The 25035-nt window shown below is 32.4% G+C and overlaps 5 protein-coding genes across 7 annotated transcripts; 4 read left to right on the top strand and 1 right to left on the bottom strand.

Moving 5' to 3' along the window:
* Window positions 1–1707: 1707 nt before the first annotated feature.
* Window positions 1708–6979, top strand: LOC143919443 (uncharacterized). 2 transcript variants are annotated; one of them, XM_077441876.1, is made up of 10 exons: window positions 1708–1918; window positions 1986–2126; window positions 2212–2454; window positions 3494–3646; window positions 3718–3987; window positions 4064–4275; window positions 4689–4802; window positions 6107–6310; window positions 6388–6604; window positions 6673–6979. In XM_077441876.1, exons 1-10 carry the CDS (start codon window positions 1796–1798, stop codon window positions 6934–6936), a joined length of 1941 nt encoding a protein of 646 aa, XP_077298002.1. In that variant the 5' UTR covers window positions 1708–1795; the 3' UTR covers window positions 6937–6979. The 2 variants fall into 2 exon arrangements, with proteins under 2 accessions (XP_077298002.1, XP_077297927.1); XM_077441801.1 differs by having other exon boundaries at window positions 4052–4275; window positions 6673–6978.
* A 497-nt stretch (window positions 6980–7476) lies between these two features.
* On the top strand, window positions 7477–10560 carry LOC143917152 (uncharacterized). Its single transcript, XM_077438570.1, has 4 exons — window positions 7477–7536; window positions 9153–9314; window positions 9987–10497; window positions 10553–10560. Exons 1-4 carry the CDS (start codon window positions 7477–7479, stop codon window positions 10558–10560), a joined length of 741 nt encoding a protein of 246 aa, XP_077294696.1.
* Window positions 10561–10760: 200 nt separating this feature from the next.
* On the top strand, window positions 10761–12773 carry LOC143919287 (uncharacterized). The gene is made up of 3 exons (XM_077441566.1): window positions 10761–11787; window positions 11858–12159; window positions 12232–12773. Exons 1-3 carry the CDS (start codon window positions 10917–10919, stop codon window positions 12685–12687), a joined length of 1629 nt encoding a protein of 542 aa, XP_077297692.1. The 5' UTR covers window positions 10761–10916; the 3' UTR covers window positions 12688–12773.
* Window positions 12427–14512, bottom strand: Srp19 (signal recognition particle 19). The gene is made up of 4 exons (XM_077441691.1): window positions 14325–14512; window positions 13150–13327; window positions 12937–13076; window positions 12427–12857 (listed from the first exon to the last, which is right to left on the bottom strand). The coding sequence occupies exons 1-4, from the start codon at window positions 14378–14380 to the stop codon at window positions 12782–12784; spliced, it is 450 nt and encodes a 149-aa protein (XP_077297817.1). The 5' UTR covers window positions 14381–14512; the 3' UTR covers window positions 12427–12781.
* A 1289-nt stretch (window positions 14513–15801) lies between these two features.
* On the top strand, window positions 15802–21522 carry qm (geranylgeranyl pyrophosphate synthase quemao). 2 transcript variants are annotated; one of them, XM_077446109.1, is made up of 9 exons: window positions 15808–15999; window positions 17088–17153; window positions 17836–17990; window positions 18194–18338; window positions 19249–19369; window positions 20361–20500; window positions 20579–20681; window positions 20755–20882; window positions 20951–21522. In XM_077446109.1, exons 1-9 carry the CDS (start codon window positions 15949–15951, stop codon window positions 21062–21064), a joined length of 1023 nt encoding a protein of 340 aa, XP_077302235.1. In that variant the 5' UTR covers window positions 15808–15948; the 3' UTR covers window positions 21065–21522. The 2 variants fall into 2 exon arrangements, with proteins under 2 accessions (XP_077302241.1, XP_077302235.1); XM_077446115.1 differs by lacking the exon at window positions 17088–17153 and having other exon boundaries at window positions 15802–15999.
* The last annotated feature ends 3513 nt before the right edge of the window (window positions 21523–25035 follow it).

Here is a 25035-nt window from a genome sequence, read left to right as displayed (position 1 = left end):
GTCATGTGTGCGATTGCGATGTGCGAAATAATCCGTTTACTTTTTGGGACACATATTGCGCATGTATGTAATACTGAAAATATTGCTTGATAGTCGTCAAGTAATATTACTGGCAGCATTGTACACCGTGTGTGTGAGTCGAAATGTGAGTGTGTGCGTTTCGCGCGTTTATTTCTTATATTTTAGTACATTATTTTTTTTATTTCTTTATAATCTGTGAATGTGTGTGTGTGTGTGTGTGTGTGTGTGTGTGTGTGTGTGTGTGTGTGTGCTTATGTACGCATATGCATACATGTATGTTTACTTGAGTTGTGCGTGCATTCGCACGGCGCATTTCAGGTATTAATTCTTAACGCATGTAGGCTTTATTTATTCATGCGTTGTTTTTTTTATTTTGTACTTGGTTATGTGCAGTGTGGTTTTTTTTTATTAGAGCAGTGATGTGCGGTTGTTCTTGTACGATATTCATGAACAACCGTTTCGTTCTCCGACGAAAACCTCCGGTCTCTTACAGTCTAAGGGCGTCTTCGTTGGGGGGTGGGGGTATTGGCTTAGTAGGGTCAAATTCATTGACCTTTAAAGGTCTGTTCATACTTAACAGCACTGCACGGCTTCAGCACTGCACGACTCCGTTTCAAATATGTCATTTTATTACATTTCTATTCATATCTACCTACACGTCGCGGTCACGTCACGTTTACAGCAATTTGGCCGAGTGCAAGGCAAAATCGGCTTACTTATACATTAGAGGCCATGACGATACATACACGTGCATTCGTAGCTACGCGTCAGAATACAAGTCAGAAAAAATGTTTTGACGTTTATCGAACGAAAAATTATGGATAATCGTGCTGTTGTTGGAAGAAGAAGCAATAAAAAAGCACGGAGGCGTTTTGATGTGCATCCCATGTTAAAAAATAGAAAAACCGAAGGAGAGTTTTCGACACTGTATAAGGAGCTTGTGGATGATGGAAAATTTTTTTTTAAATATTTCCGTAAAAAATTTAAATTTTTTTTAAATATTTGCGCCAAAATCATGTCGAAAGATTGAACAGCTGTCAACTGTCACTATCGATAATTGGTCCAAAACAGCAAAGTGGCAGACTCATGGCACGTAATTCGCGTGTATATTTCCACGATGGCCAAAAAAACGGATACGATACGTTGACGGATGTTGCTGTAAGGTATGAACAGGAAATGTCGGGTACTGCTGTAAGCCTGCCGTGACGTAAACGTGACGGTTGGTATGAATATACCTATTCAAAATGTACCAAAGAATACTTTTCGTACGGCCGGATACCTGCTGAAGTCGGTACGTGCTGACTAGGTATGAACAGACCTTAAAGCGGGCTTTAATATAAATTTATAATTTATTTTTATAGTGCTATTTTTAGTAAACGGGTTATATCCTAAATGTGAATCATAATCAGGATAACCGCCACTACGAAAATCGCTCGCATGGGTTTCCTGTCGCACGAAAATTCGTCGCACAGGAAAATTGCCGTACAGAAAACTGCCCAAATATTGCTCGGCAAATGTTTTTTTTTAATATTGCAGCTTTTTGCAATATTTGGGCAGTTTTCTGTACGGAAATTCTCCTGTGAGACGAATTTTCGTGTGATTGAAGACTACGCGAGCGATTTTCGTAGCAGCGATTATCCTGGTAGCGATTTACATTTGGGATTTAATCACTGAACCGCTATTTTTAGGTCACTGGTAACACTTACACAACTGTCAATGTTTGTTAGTATGGGGTGTGGAATGAACTTCATCCTTGTTCAATTGAAAAATTTCAATGTTAAATATATGTAGAGGTTGCTTAACGGAAGCTCCTGATTCAGGATTATCTTCAGAGGCTCCGTTATCTTCAATTCCTCTCGAGTTGACTCACCTTTTCGTATCTATAACTGGACAAACGGTAATTCTAATCGCACAATTCTTGTGATGTTTGACTCAACTGTCAAATTAACCATTAATATCCCCAGATTTCCAATACTCATGCATCTTTGTGGCTGTGTTGGAAATGTCGCAATTTTCTACAGAAGTGTATTGAATTCAAAAGTATTTGCATTCAAAGTGCATCGATACTCGAAGATTATTTGAGAAAGATAAAAATCGATGTGCAGGTCTTTATTTTATTTTATTATTCATTACTTAAAGTATCTAATTTGACGATTGTAAATACATATATATACATACAATATTTTTCAGTTGGCAAATTGCATCCTTGAATCGGGTAAAAGAAAAATAGCAGAAACCAAATTGAATTTTTCTGAAATAAAGATAGCACAATATCCAGAATCCAATACTGATACCACCAATACTGATGCTACCAATACTGATACTACCAATACTAATACTACCAATACTGATACTACCAATACTGGTGCTCAAAATGAAGTGCCCCAAACTGATCTCACAGTCAATGATACAAAACTTATTAACATGAAACAGGTTCATATAATCTTATTTTATTTGTAAAACTCTGTACATATGCATATCAAGTTTGTATATAATTTTATATTTATCCATTGATTTGTTTAACTCTAGGTATTATTTAAGGTCTGTTCATACTTAACAGCACTGCACGACTCCGTTTCAAATATGTCATTTTATTAGATTTCTATTCAGATCTACCTACACATCGCGGTCACGTCACGCTTACAGCAATTTGGCCGAGTGCAAGGCAAAATCGGCTTACTTATACATTACAGGCTATGACGATACGGCGCAATATTGCTTACGTCGTATTGTCGAGTACTTACAATATGAGTGCATACACGTGCATTCGTAGCTACGCGCCAGAATACAAGTCAGCAAAAATGTTTTGGCGTTTATCGAACGAAAAATTATGTATAATCGCGTTTTTGTTGGAAGAAGAAGCTCAAGAAGGCAATAAAAAAGCACGGAGGCGTTTTGATGTGCATCCCATGTTAAAAAATAGAAAAACCGAAGGAGAGTTTTGGACACTGTATAAGGAGCTTGTGGATGATGGACAATTTTTTTTTTAATATTTCCGTAAAAAATTTAATTTTTTTTTAAATATTTGCGCCAAAACCATGTCGAAAGATTGAACAGCTGTCAACTGTCACTATCGATAATTGGTCCAAAACAGCAAAGCGGCAGACTCATGGCACGTAATTCGCATGTATATTTCCACGATGGCCAAAAAAACGGATACGATACGTTGACGGATGTTGCTGTAAGGTATGAACAGGAAATGTCGGGTACTGCTGTAAGCCTGCCGTGGCGTAAACGTGACGGTTGGTATGAATATACCCATACAAAATGTACCAAAGAATACTTTTCGTACGGCTGGATACCTGCTGAAGTCGGTACGTGCTGACTAGGTATGAACAGACCTTTAATGTCATTTAATCGCTGCTTGATTTATTAGTTTATTTATTACCTTTATATTTGGTAACACATAAATACTGCCCACCTTTTCATTTTGAGTAAATTTTAGTATATTATTATTTTTATCCATTTTTAGGAGTTAAAAGATGATTTTCAATTGCAGTGCAAAAATACTCTTAATGACATTTTATTAGCTTCCGAAATTACAGATGTGAAAACTGAATTTAAATATGATAGCTTTTCTGGGTGTGACGAAGAACATGTAATTCACATAAGAAAAAAGAAAAAGGTTTGCATAATGAATAAGACGTAAAATGCTTATTTGAGTATACAACATTTTATTTTAATTTGCTTATTTAGATAAAATTAAAGAAGTCATCCACCAAGCCGAAAGAGCAAATACACGAATCGAGAAAACAGACAAGAATAACAAATAAAAGTACTCCATCTAAAAATTTTGATTTATCCATGGTAATCGTAACATCGTTAACAAGAGAACAACAAGTAGAAGAGTTGGAGAATCTCAAAAAATGTGAAGAGTATGTGAGGGCACCGTACAAATGCGAAATGTGCGCTAAAGGATTTGCTCATGAGATTGTGTATAAAGAGCACATAGGGAAACATGAACCGGTAATAATTTCATATTTTGGAAATCAGGGAGTTAAATTAATTTTATTTGTAATGTGCTTATGAGATGATTTTTCAGGTTTCAGGACAGTATATGTGTCACCTATGCACGCAATGCTTTAATACAAAACGAAATCTGTGCAATCATTTAGACACTCACGCCAACAGATACACATGTCGTTTGTGCAATAAGGTGGTTATTAGTAAACAAAACATCATACTACACATGTATACAGAGCATGACGAAACTAATAAGGAAATTAAATGTAATTTGTGTCAAAAGATATATAAGTACGCTTTTTTTTAATTTTTTTATTTGAAATATGAGGTTTTTAACTACATAAGTACATACATATATAATGAACCGGTCTCCTTGACGAGCCCGAATGTAAAACGCCGGAAAACGCAAATATCGGAAGGCAAAGATCGAAAATCGAAAGATCTTAAGTCGAAAGATAAAAAAAGGGTGCATGGTAAACGGTAAATACTCACTTAATTTGCGCGAGCAGGATACAACAGGAACAAGAGGAACAGGCTTTTCCTCCTGTATTCTGTGCGACTTAAGATCTTTCGATTTTCGATCTTTGCCTTCCGATATTTGCGTTTTCTGGCGTTTCACATTCGAGCCCGTGAGGTAGACCCATAATGAACATATCAATATATTTTTACTTTTATATGTTGAATTACATGTTTATATCTTATAGAAATAGATATACTTACGCCAAACATATGAGGATTCACAATAGTACTAGGGAATACAAATGTCATTTATGTCACAAAGTGTTTTTATGGAAAGATAATCTCAATCGTCATTTGACGTAAGTTAATTGTAACTTTTTGTATTAAATAAATATATTTAGTATAATATCACTAAGTGCAGGTTATATAAACATATTTATCGTCATGAAAGAAGTTTCATGCAATAAGTGGAACTATTATTTTGAACTTACTGTTTAATTGAAGCGTGCAGCCGAATAAAGATATATGTTATACTTCGTCGTTTTATAGGAGAGCCAAATAACAAAAGTACTAAGGCGCTCTGTGATGAATACAACAATAACGCAACATATATACATATCTTTATTCCACTTGCGATCTATAATAATATTAATTATTTACGAAAAAGCTGCATACGATTTATTTATTTACTCCACAGAGTAATTTATACCTAATCACGAAGCATTTTAAACCCCTTCCACTTACATTTGAGACAAAATCTGAATACATATAAGTAGAGGATGATATCATCATCATTCAGCATCTGCTGGATGAAGGTCTCTCCAACACGCTTCCACTCGTCTTTGTTTGGCGCAACTCATCCATCTCACCCCACACACTTTTCCTAATTTCGTCTACCCATCTTCCTTTTACCCTTTTGCATTCTATCGGGTATCATTGCAGCACTTCTTTTGTCAACTTTTCGTTCCTTCTTCTAGCCACGTGATCCGCCCATTGCCATTTCAATCTCTTCACTCTATCCACTATATCCAGTATCGTTGTGATACTTCTCACCCACGTATTCCACTTCCTGTCTTTCCTCGCTATGCCAAGAATACAGCATTGGACTTTGTGTATCATCTTGGCGTTCAATGTCCAAGTTTCACATCCATATGTCATCAATGGCAAAACACATTGATCGAAGATTTTTTTCTTCAGGCAAAGTGGCATTTTTGATTTAAAAACAGCATTCATTCGTTTAAATGCACTCCATCCTAATTTCACACGTCTCTTTGTTTCTTCTTCTTTGCTACCGGACATGTCTATTATTTGTCCTAAATATAAATAATTATTGACTACTTCCACTATTTGCACAATGGTCGTTGATACTCATTGGCGCGCTATTAGGCGATGATCCATTGTACTGAAATTTTCTCTAAACCCTGCTTGCTCTATAGGTTGCTTGGTTTTCATCGAAAGAGGATGATGTGTATAATCAATAAAAAAAACCTATTTTTAATCAATAATCTTTATTCAGTGGCACGCTTCGCTTGTAGAAAGTTTTTTCTAAACTTTTAATATATAATTTGTAACGTCATATGTATAATACATATTTTGTTTTATATTACTCTTTGAGACTTTATTACTTCAACATGGCTTAAGATTTACGAAACGTTTTTTTCAGACGTCATAAAAACGAAAAGCCGTTTATGTGTAATCTGTGTCCAAAATCCTTTTTCCTGAAAGAGAATTTGAAAGATCATCAATTGGTACACACTGGCGAGAAAAAATTTTACTGTGTTGAATGTGACTTATCATATGCGACTCAAGTAAAACTCAATCAACATCTAAAGAGAGGCACTCGGCATTTGCGCCCTGAACAATTAACGTGAAAGACTTACACCTATGTATATGTTTGTATATATGAATAATTTTTGGAATATTAAAATTTGTATAATTTTAAAGGTTCGCTTGTAAACTTTGCGACAAACGATACACGAATAATTTCCAACTGTCGATACACATGGATCGAATTCATCTTAATAAACGCTCCCAGGCTTGTCAGCAGTGTGATGCTGCATTTGTCAGTAAGAAAACGCTCCAGACTCACGTGAAATCTGTACACGAAGGCTACCGCAAACCGCGCAATCACATATGTGAGACTTGTGGAAAACGATTTTCTGTCAGTATTTATCGATATTGAATATTATTTGAAATTAAAAAAGCATAATAATAAATAAATGATTTCAGGATAAACAAGTGTTGAAAGCTCATCTTAGAACACACACTGGTGAGAAACCGTATTCATGCAAACACTGCGGTGCTAAGTTTGCGCATTCAGGAGCAATGTATACACATGTCAAATTGGTTCATCTAAAATTGAAGCGGAATAATCATAAACGTCATCAAAGTAGTAAAATTTCCGATGGAGATAAATTCGAAAAAGAAACTGTAATAGAACCTTCAGCTTCTAATGTTATGTCTAATATAAGTACAACAATTGCTTTACAGTGATTAAATATTATATTTACAAACTTTTTATAATATACACACGTGAAAAAAATACAACTTTAATTTATTTTATGTATAAGTCATGCGTGTCGATTTCGTAAACCCGACTGATCCATACACAAAATGGCGTGTCTCACTATATGAATATTAAAATATGGCGAGTCTTGTCGGCACCATTGATGTGTTCCGAAATGTATTCAAGGTTTTTATTAATATTCTGTGGTAGCGTAGGAAGTCACTAAATTGGCACAATGGATATTATCTAACTGAATACGGATGAATCATTAATGCAAGTTGTTTTTGATGCTCCATAATGATAACCTAATCCTTTTACTACAAGTTGTTTCAATAACTTTGTAACATTTATTCTATTATATTTTAAATGATAAAAATAATTAGTTTGGGTATAACGTGATAGGCTCCATATACTGAATTGGGTATTTTTATTATAATTCCAACTATCTATTGAGACTAACAGTTCTTCTTTCCTGATGTTTTCCTCATGTCTGAGGTTCGTGACTTTCCTGTCTTCCGACTTCCATAATGCGACCCATCATGTTACTCCAACCCCTCGAAATCCTGCAGCTCGCTATGACTCAACTAGTTTTTTCAATACTAGAGAGTCGTATCATCGGCGTATCTCAGATTGGATATAATTTTAAGCCAATCATAGAAAAAATCCATATACATATTACTAAGAGATGAAATGAAATAGAGTTTTTTGCTTACTTGACCAGAAAATACTTAAATCTATAAAGCGTTGGAAGATAGAAAGGAGGAGAAAAATATAAAAAGCTATATAAAAATTAATGTTCTATGTCTCATAGCTATAAAAATAAAAATAAACTAAATACTTAATTAAAATATAACAATGCTTTTATATTAGCAACCATGCTATTTATATTGTTGCGTAGGGGTAGGTGGAGGATCCAAAAAAAGGCAAAGTCGCTTCACAGCATTTATTGACTGATTCAGGAGGTTCCAAAATGATCTTATATGGCCTAAGTACCTCCTTAAAAAGGGAAAGTAGCCCACTACAGCTTCCCTGATCCGTTTGTTTCTCCATTGTATAAGCACGTACAGTTTTAAGTGAGTCTCACGCTTTCGCGGTTCTATGAATTCTACCGACCACTTAGGGTCCCTCTAGGTCAATTCGGGAGTCTCCATTGTTAGCCCCCGAATGCACTTTAGGTGGCTGATAATCCCCACGTTACAATATGTATGTATTTTAAATCTCGGTGCATTGTATTAGCCACACAATATTTAGAAAAGTAAGTTCTGGTATTTTAAAAATTCAATTTGAAATTACACACAAAATTTAAAATTTCAATTTGAAATTACAAACAAATTAATGTTTCAGCTATTCATAATTTTTTTGCTTTCCATCAATAAGAAAAGTGTACATTTTAATTAAATATGATGTTATTCATCATCAAAATTTTCACACAAATGTTTTGTGTGAAAATACATGCATATATTATATTACGTTTTAATCACTCTGTAGCATGCTGCACTTTAAAGATTTTGAATCGTAAATCCTTAACATTCAGTTCTAGCAATCCTTTGGTGGTGTATCATATTGTTAAACGATACTTTAAAAATCACTTGCCAAACGTTTATAGTATGTTGAAAGTGACGTGTAATGTTGTTGATTCTGCTTTGGATGTTTATTTCCAATATTCAGAACGTAAAAAGCAGTGAGAATTGTTTGGATATCGTCAATAACTCGGAATGCTCTTGCTATAATGCAAAACACGGTATGACAAATTAAGTGGTTAATATTATTATCATAGTAATTTGATTCGATATAATAATTGTTTCTAGATGTCTTGGTGGAATGTTCTTATGCAGATCAAAATTCTATCGCACGCACATTATCTCTGATGAGCGATTGGAACGATACAAATATTTCGCTATCGCTTTATAAACTCAACGACTCGACATTTTTGACTGAGAACTTTTTTCCTTTGCCATCACCCAATTTAACCCATTTACATATAACCCAATCTAATCTTCATACGTTACACCCAGGTTCATTGAATAAATTCAAATTTTCGTTAACCCACCTAACAGTTAAAAAATCTCATCTTACTCAATTGCCAACGGAAGTGTTATCAGATTTATTCACATTAAATGATATAAATTTGGAATCAAATTACATAGAAGACCTTTTGGATAATGTATTTGGATTTTCAACTGTCTCTCGGGTAAATCTTAAGAATAATCGGATTGAAATTGTAACCGATAAAGCTTTTGTTGGCTTAGAAAACTCTTTGAATGAATTAGATTTATCCCACAATAAACTAAAACATTTTTCTGTGGAGTCTATTGACTATTTAAAATTTTTAAAAGTGCTCAAGTTGACAAACAATTTTCTAAATGTAATTCCCAAGAATTGTAAAAAGACGAGCGTTTTAAATTATCTAGATCTAAGTGAAAATTATATTAAATATGTTTCTTATGATAATTTTTGTATGAATCCTTATTTAACCGAATTGTATTTGAGCAATAATATTATTGAAAAACTACATAAAAATGCTTTGACATCTCTCACAAATTTAGAGCGTATCGATTTAAGTTACAATAAGCTTAATTTTTTAGACGCGTCACTATTTCAATTTAATAAATTGTTGAAATATATAGATTTAACGGGTAATTATATTCATTATTTACATAAAATATTTATCAATTTACCTAATTTATCAAAATTAATATTGTCAGAAAATAATTTAATGAAAATAAACAAGGAAGCATTTATTAATAGTTCATACATTTCAGAACTATATTTGGATAGAAATCAAATAAAAACGGTTGAACAAGAAGCTTTTGCAGATTTAAGCAATTTAACAGAATTACATTTAGAATATAATTTAATATCAAATTTGTCAGATTTCCTTCCAAAGAACTTTACTCAATTGACTTTTCTTCAACTTAATAATAATTTTTTAACGAACTTTGCAATTAATATGTCGACATGTAGTATAAAAGAAATTTCATTGCAAAATAATAACATTAATATGATAAAAGAGAACACATTTTATAAATGTGTACAGTTAAAAAAACTTTTCCTTCAAAATAATTCTATCTCTGTTATTGAAATGGGGGCTTTTAAAAGTTTAAACAGCTTACAATACCTAGATCTTAGTAAAAATTATATAACGTATTTGGATGAATTATTTTCAAATGTGCAAAAATCTCTCACGGTACTTCTGTTAGATTCAAATCGATTATCATTACTTAACAAATCATCATTTGCAAATTTAAAAAACATTAAAATACTTTCACTACAAAACAATCGATTAAATAAGATTCAATTATCTACATTCAACGAGTTGAACAATCTTCACACATTGAACTTATCGTACAATAATATAGCATATATTGACGGTGTATTATCAACAATGAAATCTTTGCATGAATTAGATTTAACCGGTAATAAGATACGTGTATTGAAAAACGCGACATTTGAAAATTCCAAATTGGTACATTTAAATTTATCAAACAACTCATTAACGAATGTTCAATTTGATACTTTCGATCAAATGAAACAATTAAAATGGCTTAGTTTGGAAAACAATCACATTGGATATATTAATTTTATAACATTAAAAAATTTGAGTGAGTTGATTCTCAAGAATTGTTCTTTTAAAATTCAAAATGAGCAAAATACTTCTTATAATAATACTAGTTTGAACAAATTAGATTTTTCATATAATCATTTATACAAAATTAAACAAAATATATTTGATAAAATGGTACATTTAAAATACATTCGTCTTGACCATTCCGACGTAACTCACTTACCGAAAGATTTATTTTTAGATACTAGTCATTTGATACAATTATATCTCAATAATAATAAGATACGACATCTTCCAAAAAGCATTTTCTATCCAACTATAATTTTGAAAGAATTGTATTTGCAATACAATCAATTTTCCGATTTTCCATACCTAGCTGTACAGAATGTGGTGTCTCTCGAGATGTTAAATTTTAATCACAACAAATTAACTATTATTGATTTTTCATATTTTGACAAATTAGTACATCTCAAATATTTATATCTAAGTCATAATTTACTATCATCAGTTATTGGTTTCGATTGGTGTCATCTTACCGAGTTGCTATATATAGACCTTAGTAATAATTTTTTGATGACACTTCCCTTTAACTTCTTCGAAAATTCAAAAAATATAAATCACATAAATTTGAATAACAATTACCTAAAATATATATCCAATTCCTTATCCAAAGAACTTCCTAGTGTTTCTCGATTGGAAATCCAAGAAAATCCTTTGTTAGACTTCAAGGATCGTTCACAAATGTATCCAAATTTAAAACGACTGAGCATCAGTGGATCGAATTTAAACAACATTACAAGAGCTAATTTTGGAATGCATCCAAAACTTATCGAGTTAATTTTGATCAATAATCAAATATCTCATATAGCTCAAGATGCTTTTGAAAATGTAGCAAATATTAAAAATTTGGATTTAAGTTCAAATCTAATAAAAATGATACCTATCGAATTAAAAAATCTTCATCAATTAAGGTTGTTGAATTTCAGTCACAATCAGATTGATACTTTGGAAGAAATTTCATATGTGAAATATTTGATAACGCTAGACCTTTCCAAAAACAAGATTAATACTATTTCAATAAAGGCGTTTAAAAACATGAAGCACTTGGAAGAGTTGTATCTTCAAGACAATAATATCGATCATTTGAAAGCAAGTGTATTTATTTCTTTAGCGAAATTAAAGAAACTTGATTTACACGGAAATAATTTGAAGGCTATTCCAGTTGAAATATTTGTGCCCATAGAAAATACATTAATATTTCTCGATATCACAGGTATCTTATATTTTCTGTAAAAATATAAATATGTGTATGTACTCTATATTAATTTTTGCTTTTTCTTTAGATAACACAATGGACTGCAACTGTGAAACTCGGGAAACATGGGAATGGTTGCACAATCACCCAAGAATATTAAAATCTCAGAATCATAAAAACATGGGACCATATTGTTACCAGACTAAAATTAAACATCCAATTTCATTATTGGAGACAATGCCAAATCAATTCTGTGATAAACCTTATTTTATTAATTTAACTGTAAGACAAGTTGAATTAAATTCGATGGTACTCGGGTGGCATGTTAGGAGTCACTCGGGACAGCAAGGTTTCATCGTTTCTACCAGAGAAATGAATCAAAACTCTACTGTAATAGTTTATTGTTATTTTTTAACGTAAAAATTCAAATTTTTTATTGAATTTTTGCATTTTTTGTTTTAGTATGATGAAAATTACACCGACCCTAAAACAAATACATTCAAACTGAATCACCTAGAACCTGAAACGTGGTATGAGATTTGTGTTTATATATTAAGTAATTGGGATTGGACAGAAGACAAAATGGCAGTCATAATGGATGGGAACAACTCACAGGCTTACAAGATGGGAAATAAATATTTCAACAATTCTATTTTTAGCATATGTTTATTCTCAAAAACGAATACGAACTCTACTAAAAGTATTAACGAAGTTAAATATTTAAGTAGCATATTAATTTATACCATACTTAGTTTTTTACTTCTTGTTATAATAGTTGTTGTAGTTTTGTTATTGATCAGAAGGAAAGATAAACGTAATCGAGAAAAAAATGTAATGCACAGTGCTAAAAAGTATTCAACCTATGCAGTAGTATCGAATAGACACAAAGAAACCGAAAATGATAATATTTATTATTGAATTGTTTATTCGTTTTTAATATAAAATGCGGTAAAATAGTTATATGTATTATATATGAATAATAGAAAAACTTTTGCACAATGACATAAACATTTTATCGTCTACCCTTTTTTCCCTTTCCTTTGGTAGATGCTTGTGGTCCAGCTTGCTGTGTTTGTTGCTCATTATTTCTATAAATAAGATAAGACATTTGTGTATTATAAACATAATATTGCATATTGCTTGATTTGCATAAATTTAATAGATAACCTGTGTTGCCTGCTCTTAAGTCTGGGAATGGTAGTACCGAGATGAACCAAGAGAGAATCTCTTGTCGGATATTCCGAATTTGCAGGAGTACCATCATCGTTCTTGAGTTGAACCCGAATGCGTCCTCTCTGCAAGGGTTCCTAAAAGTTTTCAAAATTAACAATATTATAATTAAAGGAATCTTCAAAATAAATTTAATATTATTTTACATACTTTGCTTCTTTCTCTAGGGTACAGTTTATTTTCGACACCGACTTTTAAACCTGCAGCCAAGAGCACGTCCCGTATTTCCTGATGAGTCGGATTCTCTACACAATTTTCCTTACAGACTCGGCGACCTTCGGCAATAGTTTTTTTGCTGTTAATGTAAGCTGGATAAATGCAAATCCACCTAAAAAGCGCACAAAACAAATTTTAAAATCGGTGACCGTCACCGCATCGAAAGGTCAAAAAATCGAAAATCTTCGTTTACCATGAATACATATGAAAAGCGGGTAGTATATATATATATCAGTGGCGTGCGGTAAAACTCTCTCTCCCCTCGTCGCACAGCCTCATTTAATTTGCGCGAGCAGGATACAAGAGGAACAGGCTTTTCCTCTCGTATCCTGCCCGCACACGTTAAGCAAGGCTGTACGACAAAAAGAGAGATAATTTCACCGCATGCCACTGATATATATTATATATAGATAGTACCGTTTACCATGCATACATTATTTTTGATCTTTCAACTTAAGATCTTTCGATTTTCGATCTTTGCTTTCCGACATTTGCTTTTTCGATCATTCGACCTTTCGATGCCGTGATGTAGACCCGTACAATATAAATTTGCATTATGTGTGGAACGCTAATATATAAGTAGGTACATCGAAAATTTTAGCTGAGAATAAAAATGCAATGAAATACACATTTAAATTATATTTAATTGTATAAAAAAATGCGAAATATGCAGTTAAAAATTTTATTTAATGCAACTGTACTTTTGGGGTGAAAAAAGGCATAGATTTTAATAACTAACACGCTGCTAGGTGAGTTTGACATAACAGGTTACCTCAAATCGAAACTTGTAGATATGTAATCACCATATATGTAGAAAGTTACATATAAATTTAATTTCATAATCAGACATTGGTGACGATAAAAGGTAAGTAGATAATTTTTGATAAATCGTCTGGACAATATAATCAAATGAATCGGCAAGCTCTTATAGGAAACGATCGACTTAGACGTCACAGACATCTAAATCTGACCAGCAGCACCGCGGATATACTTCAAATCATACAACGTATGATTTTTTTTAATCGAGGTCTAGTCAGGGATCTCTCAGTAGCAACACACGTTAACAACAGAAATCTAGATGTTTTCTAACCATCACGTGTGTAAATTACCTTTCTTTATCAGAATGAGTTTTGTCCGGAGACCACGAGCTCAACATTGCAGCCATTTTCACCGATTGAAACTGATGTATTTATGAATATTTATATTCCCTACAGAATCAAACTAAGCCACTTGCACAGCTGTCACTACTCATCGACTGTCAGCGACACGCATTATTGGCTCATATACAAAAAAGTTCGACCATAGCCATTATGAATTTATATTTTTATATCAGCACTAAAATATGATTTCTTCATTAATTTCACATATAAATAAATATGGATCATATAAATTGTATAAGATAGGAAAAATTAAAGTTTGCTTCGATTGTTGACGCAAGTAGATAGGTATGTAAAACGGTAAACGAGTTAAGGTCTGTTCATACTTAACAGCACTGCACGGCTTCAGCACTGCACGACTCCGTTTCAAATATGTCATTTTATTACATTCCTATTCATATCTACCTACACGTCGCGGTCACGTCACGTTTACAGCAATTTGGCCGAGTGCAAGGCAAAATCGGCTTAAGAGGCCATGACGATACAGCACAATATTGCTTACGTCGTATTGTCGAGTACTTGCAATATGAATGCATTCACGTGCATTCGTAGCTACGCGTCAGAATACAAGTCAGCAAAAATGTTTCGACGTTTATCGAACTAAAAATTATGTATAATCGCGCTGTTGTTGGAAGAAGAAGCTCAAGAAGGCAATAAAAAAGCACGGAGGCGTTTTGATGTGCATCCCATGTTAAAAAATAGAAAAACCGAAGGAGAGTTTGGGACACTGTATAAGGAGCTTGTGGATGACGGACAAATTTTTTTAAATATTTCCGTAAAAAATTAAAATTTTTTTTAAATATTTGCTCCAAAACTATGTCGAAAGATTGAACAGCTGTCAACTGTCACTATCGATAATTGGTCCAAAACAGCAAAGTGGTAGACTCATGGCACGTAATTCGCGTGTATATTTCCATGATGGCCAAAAAAACGGATACGATACGTTGACGGATGTTGCTGTAAGGTATGAACAGGAAATGTCGGGTAGTGCTGTAAGCCTGCCGTGGCGTAAACGTGACGGTTGGTATGAATATACCCATACAAAATGTACCAAAGAATACTTTTCGTACGGCCGGATACCTGCTGAAGTCGGTACGTGCTGACTAGGTATGAACAGACCTTTACGGTAATTGGATTATTAGTCACATTACGATCGCCCAAAAGACAATTTTTGCCATGAAAATCGCGAATATGGAATATTTGGCACTCGAGTTATCGTTAGTATGATGGACTTTTCGGCTGCCAGATGATAAATTTATTTTGAGAAAATCGGTGCCGAAACTCGTTCCACCGCGTAACATGGGGAAAAAAGCCCTGAATTGAATTAATTGAAGCTCTGTGATGCACAATAATATGATCAGATGTGTATAGGGTGCATGGTGTGCATAAAGATATTGATGGTTTTGCAGCTGTCATGCGTCAGGCTGTCAGCCGAGTGGGGAGTGGGGAGTGGGGAGTGGGGAGTGGGGAGTGGGGAGTGGGGAGACACCCAGCCAGTGCTTATTCGGCTTTCAGTGGATTCGCTGGTGTGACGTCGCTCGTGTTTTTTCAGCTCTGACCGCCTCCTCTCTTAAAAATGCCGAACAATATTCCAGTCACCAAATCGGGAGATAAAGAACAAGATGAGGTATAACCATGTCAAATGTCTTCGGAAAATTATTTATTTATTATTAGGTTATTTGGCCGTATCATATTTAGGTCTGGATTGCTCTTTAATCACTTGCTCTTGGTACTTGGAAGACGGTAGGTGCTTCTAAAGGCATTAACAATTTTATGTACAACTCGAACGAAAAAGTTATTTGCGAAGCAGTAATACGTGTATGAATTTACGTGTAAACAAATTTAAAAATATATATATCATATTCGATAACACGCTAAGAATTTTACAAAATTAGAGACATTTTTAAATCGCATATTTACAGGCGATTTCTAGATAAAGTCTAGATAAAACTAGATAAAAATAATTGATGATTAATTAGGTTTGTAAATAAATTTATTTTGCTTACATTATAAAATGAATAATTTAATACGAGTTATATTATATTACAGTTTCTGTGTGTACAAGTTGGAAATAATATTATGATAATTTTAATTTCTTCATTTTTGATTAATTACTTAAATTGGAAAATGGTATACCATATGAAAAGTATAGAAAATATAGTATGTCTTATAAGAGGTCACCATGTGAGTATTCGGATCGTTTAGAAATACTTGTACATATGTTTTGATATCAAAAACATCAATAGCTTAATGTTATTTGTAATATTATTAGTTTTCCAGAACTGAAATGTTATTATCGTAATGAAAATTTCGCTCGTGAATAAGTTTGTTACCTGAATAGTGATTCACTGTCGGAAGATTCTAAAAAGTGCTTGTACATTTTGTCCAATGATTCACTAAAATTTATTTTAATTCTGTAGATCTTTTATACTTTATATTTTTTCCATTTATTTATAATTTTTGTTCATCACACAAATGCCAAAATTAGTGCATAAACAAACATTATATTTCTACATATAATATTTCTATATAATATCTAAATACATACATAAATAAAGTTTTTAAACCTTTTATTTCTAGTATTTTTATTTCATGATTTATTCTTTGTAATTGAGTTGTAAATATGTATATATTTTTACTACTAAATAATTTCTGTAATGTTTAAATTTATTTTTACTATTTTTTTAGAATTTGTTTTTTTTTATTAATTTCCAGTTGCAGCATCCATTTAAAATTCCCAGAGGAATTCCAATTTCGTCTACCAATCAAATTTCATTATTGGTTATTATAATAATTACAGGCAATAAATTGACTAATTCCTAATTCCTTACATAATTCAAATAAACTGCGAGTATAAATATTTTTTAAAATACACATATGCAGGCCATATCGGGGGGGGGGGGGGCAGATGGGACATTTGGGCCTATGGGTCCCAATATGTACTACATACATACAAGTAATGTATTTTATTTAGAATAAAATACATTACTTGTATGTATGTAGAATATGTGTACATATGTACATACAAGTTATGTATGTATGTATAAAAAAAGATTATTCTAAAACAATATTTGATTTGACAAATCACGAAAACTTTTTAAAATAATTTTTACAAAATAAAACCTTTTTACTTATATTTTTGTATTATATTTAAAAAAAAAAGATTTTCTTTCCATAGTTTTGAATTTTTAAAGAGGGGGAGCCCTCGGCCTCGCATTTTCTCCGAGAGGCCCTGCACATATGTATATATGTATATTATTCTAAAAAACTGTTTGGAATGCACATTCAAAAATGTCTTTTGTCTGCTTTTTATCAAATTAACCATTTCATATAGTGCTGCCTAATTATTGAAATTTATTTATAAATTGAATTTTTTTTAAATTTTCTTGTATGTGATGAATCAAATTTGTTCAATGTCGATTTGTTTTTTTGATTCGATTTTTAACTGTATTTTATATTTCAGAAACTCATGCAGCCCTTTTCCTATATACAACAAGTGCCAGGAAAGCAAATTCGAACAAAGCTCGCTTTGGCGTTTAATTATTGGTTAAAAATATCTGATGAGAAAATGCGAGCAGTGGGGGACATTGTTCAAATGCTGCACAATGCTAGTCTATTGTAAGTTAGGTTGATTGTCCAAACTAATTGTGATTTAATTGCGAATGGGTGAATATCCTAATTGACCTGTTGACATCATGTCTTTCTCTAATTGGCAGTTAATTGCTTATATGGGCTAAAATTCTTAGAGTAAGATGCACCCCAGAGCTAAAATTCACCATTCTTTTAGTCATTAAAAATATGTGAACTCTTTCCATTTTTAGAATTGACGATATCCAAGATAATTCCATACTGCGAAGGGGAATCCCTGTGGCACATTCTATTTATGGTGTTGCTAGTACTATAAATGCAGCCAATTATGTTATGTTTGTCGCTCTCGAGAGGGTTTTGGAACTCGGACATCCAGAAGTATGTGAAAAATCACTTGTTATAACTTTTAATATATATATATATATATATATATATATATATATATATATATATATATATATATATATATATATATGTATGTACATATATTGAATGAAACATTGTTGTGTGAACAAAAATGAAACATATTTTTGATAAACATCTAACTTTGTATGTATAGTGTACGGATCTACCTCACGGAAGATAAAAAAAGGTAAAAAAAAGGGTGCATGGTAAACGGTACATACTCACTTAATTTGCGCGAGTAGGATACAACAGGAACAAGAGGAACAGGCTTTTCCTCCTGTATTCTGTGCGCGCACATTAATACCGGAGGAAAAGCCTGTTCCTGTTGTATCCTGCTCGCGCAAATTAAGTGAGTATGTACCGTTTACCATGCACCCTTTTTTTTGATTTTTCGACTTAAGATCTTTCGATTTTCGATCTTTGCCTTCCGATATTTGCGTTTTCGGGCGTTTCACATTCGGGTTCGTGATGGAGACCGATAATATACAGTCTCCTTGATTTACATAGTAGCAGATATCTGGAACAATTTAAGTCATTATAGAGATGGCAAATAAATAAATTGTATACATACGTAGATTCAGATAGATAGATTCACAAATATATGCATACATGTACACAACGATGCGCTTAAATTTCCATAATTATTTTTTTCTGAAATTTATACATAAAACACATTCTATGTAGAATGAAAGAATGCATATGCAGTATTTGGATCACAGTTATGAAATGTTTATAATATAATATAAACACTACTGAAGTATTTTTGAAGCATGTTTAAAATAGATGTGTATGAGTATTGTTCTGTAGCATCTCAATAACAGTTGATGTAATCGTTGAATGTAGCATTAATAGCGTATTAAAAGCGTCGATTATTTAATTGTAGGCTACATCTGTTTATACTGAGCAATTATTGGAATTACACCGAGGCCAAGGCATGGAAATTTATTGGAGAGATAATTTTTCTTGTCCATCTGAAGCTGAATACAAAGAAATGACAATGAAAAGTATGAATATTATATGTGCGAAAAAATGTTTGCATGAAGGAAAATCAACTAGAGGAAACACTATATCTTAACGATTTATGCGATCTATTCTTAGTTTTTTTTTTTTTTTTTTAACTTTTCGTCGTACTTTGGGATTTGAATTAAACTAACATCAAATATTAAATTTAAGTACATATATTTATCACAGTTACACTTTGAAACACTTTATTTAAATAAGTTATGATTTACGATTATATAATGCTAACATTTTAAAAACGGTTTCAATGATTAATTCTTATGATTTAAATTTAAATATTACATTAATAAATGAGTAAATTTTTACACGTGCTGTACGTAATGTAATAAAACACGTGATATCATGTACATATGTATGTATGTATGTACATAATAAAAAAAGAATAATTTCTAATCTTTTAAAACAGGGGCTCTCAACTGTACTGTAATTGCTCCATTCCCCTTTTCAACATTGCTCAGAATATAATCCCTCTTCTTTTTTTTTCTCCAATCCATTTCTAAATTTTCACAATTGAGAGCATAGGCTTTGATCAAATTTTCCCTATTGTAAATATGGATGTGATTTTTTTTCTACTTTCTGCATACGAAGCTTCGATAATATTTTCGGTTTTTTTATTGAATCCAGCTTCCCTTATTGAATTCAGATTCAATATTTTGAAAGCATTCCAATGATGTTCAAAAAACAATAGTTGTTTTAGAACCCCTGTTCTAAAGCAACTCTTTTAGTTGAGTTAACATTTTAATTTTTCACTCTGGCCTAGTACATATTGCTATCAGTTAGTTAGAGCATCACCAAAAACACAAAAAGTTCTTAGTGATATCTGAGAGTTACATATTTTTTTAATTTAAAACCCAAATGGCCAATAACTACGTATGACCAACAATTGTAGTGTTTCCTCTAGTTTCAATTTGTTTTATATATATTTTTTAATTTTATTATATTTATATCTAATAAATAATTACATTTTGATTTTAGAAACCGGTGGGCTTTTTATGTTAGCCATACGACTCATGCAGCTATTTAGCGATAACGATTCTGATTTTACTAAACTCGCTGGAATACTGGGTCTCTATTTCCAAATTAGAGACGATTATTGTAATTTGTGTTTAGCTGAGGTTCATATTTGAAATTTTATATAAATCATAATTTTAAATTGGCATTTTCTGTTTTGACATGTATTCATTCTGTTGTAGTACTCGGATAACAAAAGTTATTGTGAAGATCTCACAGAAGGAAAATTTAGTTTTCCTATAATTCACGCTATAAAAACTCAGTCAGCTGATAAACAAGTTTTACGTATCCTTTTGAATTATTCCACTGGTGATTTCACGCAATAATTATCGATTGTCTCCTTGACCAAATTAAACAGATATTTTACGCCAAAGAACAAAGGATGTTGAAGTGAAACGTTATTGTATTTCACTTTTAGAAAAATTGGGCAGCTTTCAGTACACACGAGAAAAACTTGAGCAACTTGACAAAGACGCCAGAGATGAGGTTTTTCATTTATTTATACATATTTAAGTTGTACGAATTTAAATGACGTATTATTATTATTTTTTTAGGTAAAGAGACTTGGTGGAAATCCATTGCTAGATTCATTACTGGATGATTTATTGAATTGGAATATTGAAACAAAAAAAATCAAACATGATTTCAAAGATGACGATACGCCTTAAGTGAATTTTGTTATTACATATAATAAGAAATGTGTCATATCTTTGACTTACAGTATTAACCTCACTTTATAACTTGGCTTTTTTTCAAATAATATATAGTAATAAACATTTTATAGCAGCTATAGCATCAGAATATTTCTCTCGACAGTTGACATTGACAATAATTAGATTAATAAATATGAGGGTTTAAATCCCTACACTTGCTTGCATTAGACTTTTGAGTTTGTAAAACTTTTAGATTTTGCTAATGAAAAATATGAAATATGTAATGCTTTAACAACATTTTGAATTTCTCTTAAAATTTTTATTTATTTTCATTTTTTAAATTTAATTTAATTAAGAATCGAACAAATATGAAATATTTTCTATTTCGTACTAAATTAGAAATGGCGAAATTTTAAATCTTATATATTTGGTTATATATTTCTTTATATTAATTAAACGTTAAATTGACTTGTTTGTTTGCATTGTGTCTTAAAGATATGTGATAAATGTTACTTAATAATTGTTTGGATCAACTTTAGATATGAAGAATCATTATGAAGTACATACATATGTAATATTAATATTTAGATACAGGTCCGCTCGGGGCATGAAAGTGAACCCTCTGGTAATGAGTTTAGTTAATAATCAGTTAACCTCAGTTAATTGAATGGTATCAATCTTGCTTTCCCTCAATGATATTTGAATCTATGGTTTTATTTGAATTATCTTTTTTTTATTAATCACTGATTAGCAATTGCGTTTGCATATCCGAGTTTGTGAGAGCTTATTTGTGAGAGCTTATTTATATATAGCACGCGTGTTAAACCATGGCCTTTGGAAAAATTTCTTGTTCACGTGAATATTTTCAATTACAAAAATATTTTACTATTATGCCTTGATTAAAAAAAATATTGAAAGTAAAATAATAATTCAATTAATATCTAATTCTAATTGGGGCGTAATATTTTGTTCATAAAATTTATTAATGCAGAGAAGAGAGAAGTTATTACTAATTACTCACACTGCAATATTAACACTTTATTAAAAGTCGAGTACCATTGAGTTAAGAAATAAGTATTGATTTTTATACACATAAAAAAAAACTTTCATCCCAATTCGAAGTTTTGATGTCGTTAAAGCCGTCATCCCCTTTTGGACAACTTTAAATGATTCACCCCCACTGAATTACTCTGAATAAAGGAGTTAAATATATGGTACGATTTAAATGTACATTGAAAAAAATAGTTTGTATGTTAAAAAAAATGTTTGTGCATTATTTTCAGTACATTTAACAATCTCGTATTGTGCATCGAATAAAATATTTTGCCATTATAAAGTGACCGATCATTTGAAAAAATATATTTTAGCATTAAAATAGATATAAAAAGTGGCAAAGTTGCAGTCTTCCGCTATTGGCAATTGTCAACTATCAAAAGTGTTTAATTTTGTTCCTTAATAGTGACAATATAATCTCACTAGTGAAATGTAATCTTAAATAAATAAAACCAACCCTAACCTAACCTAACCTAACCACACATAAATAAATAAAACCTAACCAAAAGTTAGTTCGTATTTTGGTATTTGCGACGTTGCCGATACAGTTCATCTGTCATTTTAATGCACATTTCATCCACTTTTTAAGTAGCAAATATTTTTTTTAATGATCAAAGCAAAATTTCTAATCCAATCTGTATCCGTCATTTAGAAATGCACATAAATTTTTTGTAATGTACAGAAACTTTTATTAATGTACAAAATTTTTTTTAAAAGCACATTTATTTTATAAAATGAACGTTTAAATTGTTCCCTTAAATACTTGTAGACACTTTTTAAAATTCGATGTATTGATTTCTTAAAAACATATTTTTAATAGTAAAAATTTTGACAAATAAAAATAAAATTGGAGAACGATAGGCTAGTCATGAGTGCGACTGTATCTCGGTGGTCCTGCATATATGTATGTATATATTATTTGTATTTATACATATTTTATTTGGATATTGTTTGGGTGCTATCGTGATTTATATATTATATGTAATTGACTACATGTATGAGTTTACATATATACAATAAGCTTAGTACGTAAAAATTCAATCTTGAGTGATATTGAGTTGCCATTGAATAAAGTAATTTGTAAATTTATTGTCATAATCATTGAAATGACATATCTTAAAAGTTAAATTTATTTTATCTTTTATGTTTTTTTTTCTTTCATATTTATGTATGAATATTTCTTTACATACATGTGTATGTATATTCTACTTCGAATGTTTCAACTGCGCTCGAATCTCGATGTACTTATATTAAATGTATGTATGTATGTACATTACACATTCATATATATGTACATACATACATATGTATGTACATTAATCAAGTCATTTTTATTGTGACCAAAGGAAAGTTTCACATTTTTGTATTACATTATATTATTTGTTATTATAAGGTTGTTATATTTTTATTTTGTATTTTAAAATAAATTTTTGTAGTACATAAGTTGTTTTTTTTTTTTAATTAAAATTATACGTATGTGTAGATATAATATGATTTTCAATGCAAGAATGTGCATATACATACATACATATGTAGTTCAGTTTAACATTTAAAATTGGTAAATAAATCATTTAAAATAGATTTTTCTGAAATTTTTATTGAAAATTTATGTTTATAAGAACACAATTCTGTTTTAAAACACACTCATCGATACATACATCATAATCTACTTAAATAAATTACTAAATCAACTTAGAGCTAATGAGTTTTGGAAAATTTGCGTTGTACTGTTGTTCATTATAAAATCCGTGAGACCATCTACCAAAATCCTCCATATCCAGATATGTATATCGATCATGTATGTATGTACATGATTAACATTAAAGATTTTTATGATGTTATAGGGGATGAACGAATGAGACGACTGGCATGTTAATGCACGTGTTTATTATATGACAGCTGAAGACGGAGTGGGTAGCAGCTCTCCGAACCCAGCCGGGTTGGTCCCCGCAGGAAGGCAACCAAACTCGACCATGTCGTATAAGCGAGCCGCCACATCACTCCCCCCCCAGCATCAGCGATACCAAAATTACAAAGAAACAAATTTTACAAAAGAAAAAAATTATTGTTACACAAAGAGAAAAAATTATTACGTGGGGAGAAAAAAAATTGTTGACGTGGGTCATCCGCTGTGTACATAGGTGTACCGCCCTGAATGGTCGGTAGATTCGAGGGCGGTGACGTCGCGAGCAGGACGGTGGGTGGTCCGATGGTCGCGCCGATGCAATGCGATGCTGCGGCGGCGCCGCTCTTCCGAGGCTGATGTCGGTTGGTGGGGCGGCGGGGGCGGCAGGGGTGGCAGGGGCATCGATATGGTTGATGATACTCCGAGCTGGACTGTGAGTCGTTGTGGCTCGTGGAGGTGTTGTAGCGCTACCGCCCGTCTCGGCGTGACGACGCTCGTGGGGACGGACGGGGCCTTGATGATGATGATGATGATGATGGTGCTGAGGTGGTGTATGTCTTGTGGTGCTGGATGACCGTTCTATGTGTAGTGGATCGCGCATGACTCCACATCCAGCCGTCAAGATCGTCGTCTCATTCGCTCCCCCATTTTTTAAAAAACACCTGTCGTCGACGTTGTGGCTGGACTCCAGTCGATAGGTAGATAGGTAGGTAGCCGTGTCTGCTCGTTTATTGTCACCCGCGGGCCGCGACGCGTGTTGATGGCGATGGGGGCGCGGCGGGTAGCTTCCCCGCCTGGCTCGGCGAGGCAGGGATGAGCGGCATGTTGAAATTGATCGAGGCTGCGTGGCTCGATGTCGGGGGTCACCAGTATAGGGGATGAACGAATGAGACGACTGGCATGTTAATGCACGTGTTTATTATATGACAGCTGAAGACGGAGTGGGTAGCAGCTCTCCGAACCCAGCCGGGTTGGTCCCCACTCGCAGGAAGGCAACCAAACTCGACCATGTCGTATAAGCGAGCCG

This window comes from Arctopsyche grandis, chromosome 1, assembly GCF_051622035.1.
Source record: "Arctopsyche grandis isolate Sample6627 chromosome 1, ASM5162203v2, whole genome shotgun sequence".
NCBI lineage: Eukaryota > Metazoa > Arthropoda > Insecta > Trichoptera > Hydropsychidae > Arctopsyche > Arctopsyche grandis.
The sequence above is the reverse complement of the archived record's forward strand: the minus strand, read 5'-3'. Positions and strand labels throughout refer to the sequence as shown.

Coding starts and splice junctions, on each gene's coding strand:
- qm (XM_077446109.1), top strand. CDS start 15,949: ATGCCGAACAATATTCCAGTCACCAAATCGGGAGATAAAGAACAAGAT. Junction 16,000..17,087: donor GAGATAAAGAACAAGATGAG/GTATAACCATGT, acceptor ATTAATTTCCAG/TTGCAGCATCCATTTAAAAT. Junction 18,339..19,248: donor TGGAACTCGGACATCCAGAA/GTATGTGAAAAA, acceptor ATTTAATTGTAG/GCTACATCTGTTTATACTGA.
- LOC143919287 (XM_077441566.1), top strand. CDS start 10,917: ATGTTAAATTTTAATCACAACAAATTAACTATTATTGATTTTTCATAT. Junction 11,788..11,857: donor AATATTTCTCGATATCACAG/GTATCTTATATT, acceptor CTTTTTCTTTAG/ATAACACAATGGACTGCAAC. Junction 12,160..12,231: donor AAATGAATCAAAACTCTACT/GTAATAGTTTAT, acceptor TTTTTGTTTTAG/TATGATGAAAATTACACCGA.
- LOC143919443 (XM_077441801.1), top strand. CDS start 1,796: ATGTTAAATATATGTAGAGGTTGCTTAACGGAAGCTCCTGATTCAGGA. Junction 2,127..2,211: donor AGATAAAAATCGATGTGCAG/GTCTTTATTTTA, acceptor AATATTTTTCAG/TTGGCAAATTGCATCCTTGA. Junction 3,647..3,717: donor ACATAAGAAAAAAGAAAAAG/GTTTGCATAATG, acceptor TTGCTTATTTAG/ATAAAATTAAAGAAGTCATC.
- Srp19 (XM_077441691.1), bottom strand. CDS start 14,380: ATGGCTGCAATGTTGAGCTCGTGGTCTCCGGACAAAACTCATTCTGAT. Junction 13,077..13,149: donor ACCCTAGAGAAAGAAGCAAA/GTATGTAAAATA, acceptor GAAAACTTTTAG/GAACCCTTGCAGAGAGGACG. Junction 12,858..12,936: donor CTTAAGAGCAGGCAACACAG/GTTATCTATTAA, acceptor TCTTATTTATAG/AAATAATGAGCAACAAACAC.
- LOC143917152 (XM_077438570.1), top strand. CDS start 7,477: ATGCGACCCATCATGTTACTCCAACCCCTCGAAATCCTGCAGCTCGCT. Junction 7,537..9,152: donor AGCTCGCTATGACTCAACTA/GTTTTTTCAATA, acceptor GTAAATCTTAAG/AATAATCGGATTGAAATTGT. Junction 9,315..9,986: donor TGACAAACAATTTTCTAAAT/GTAATTCCCAAG, acceptor AAATGTGTACAG/TTAAAAAAACTTTTCCTTCA.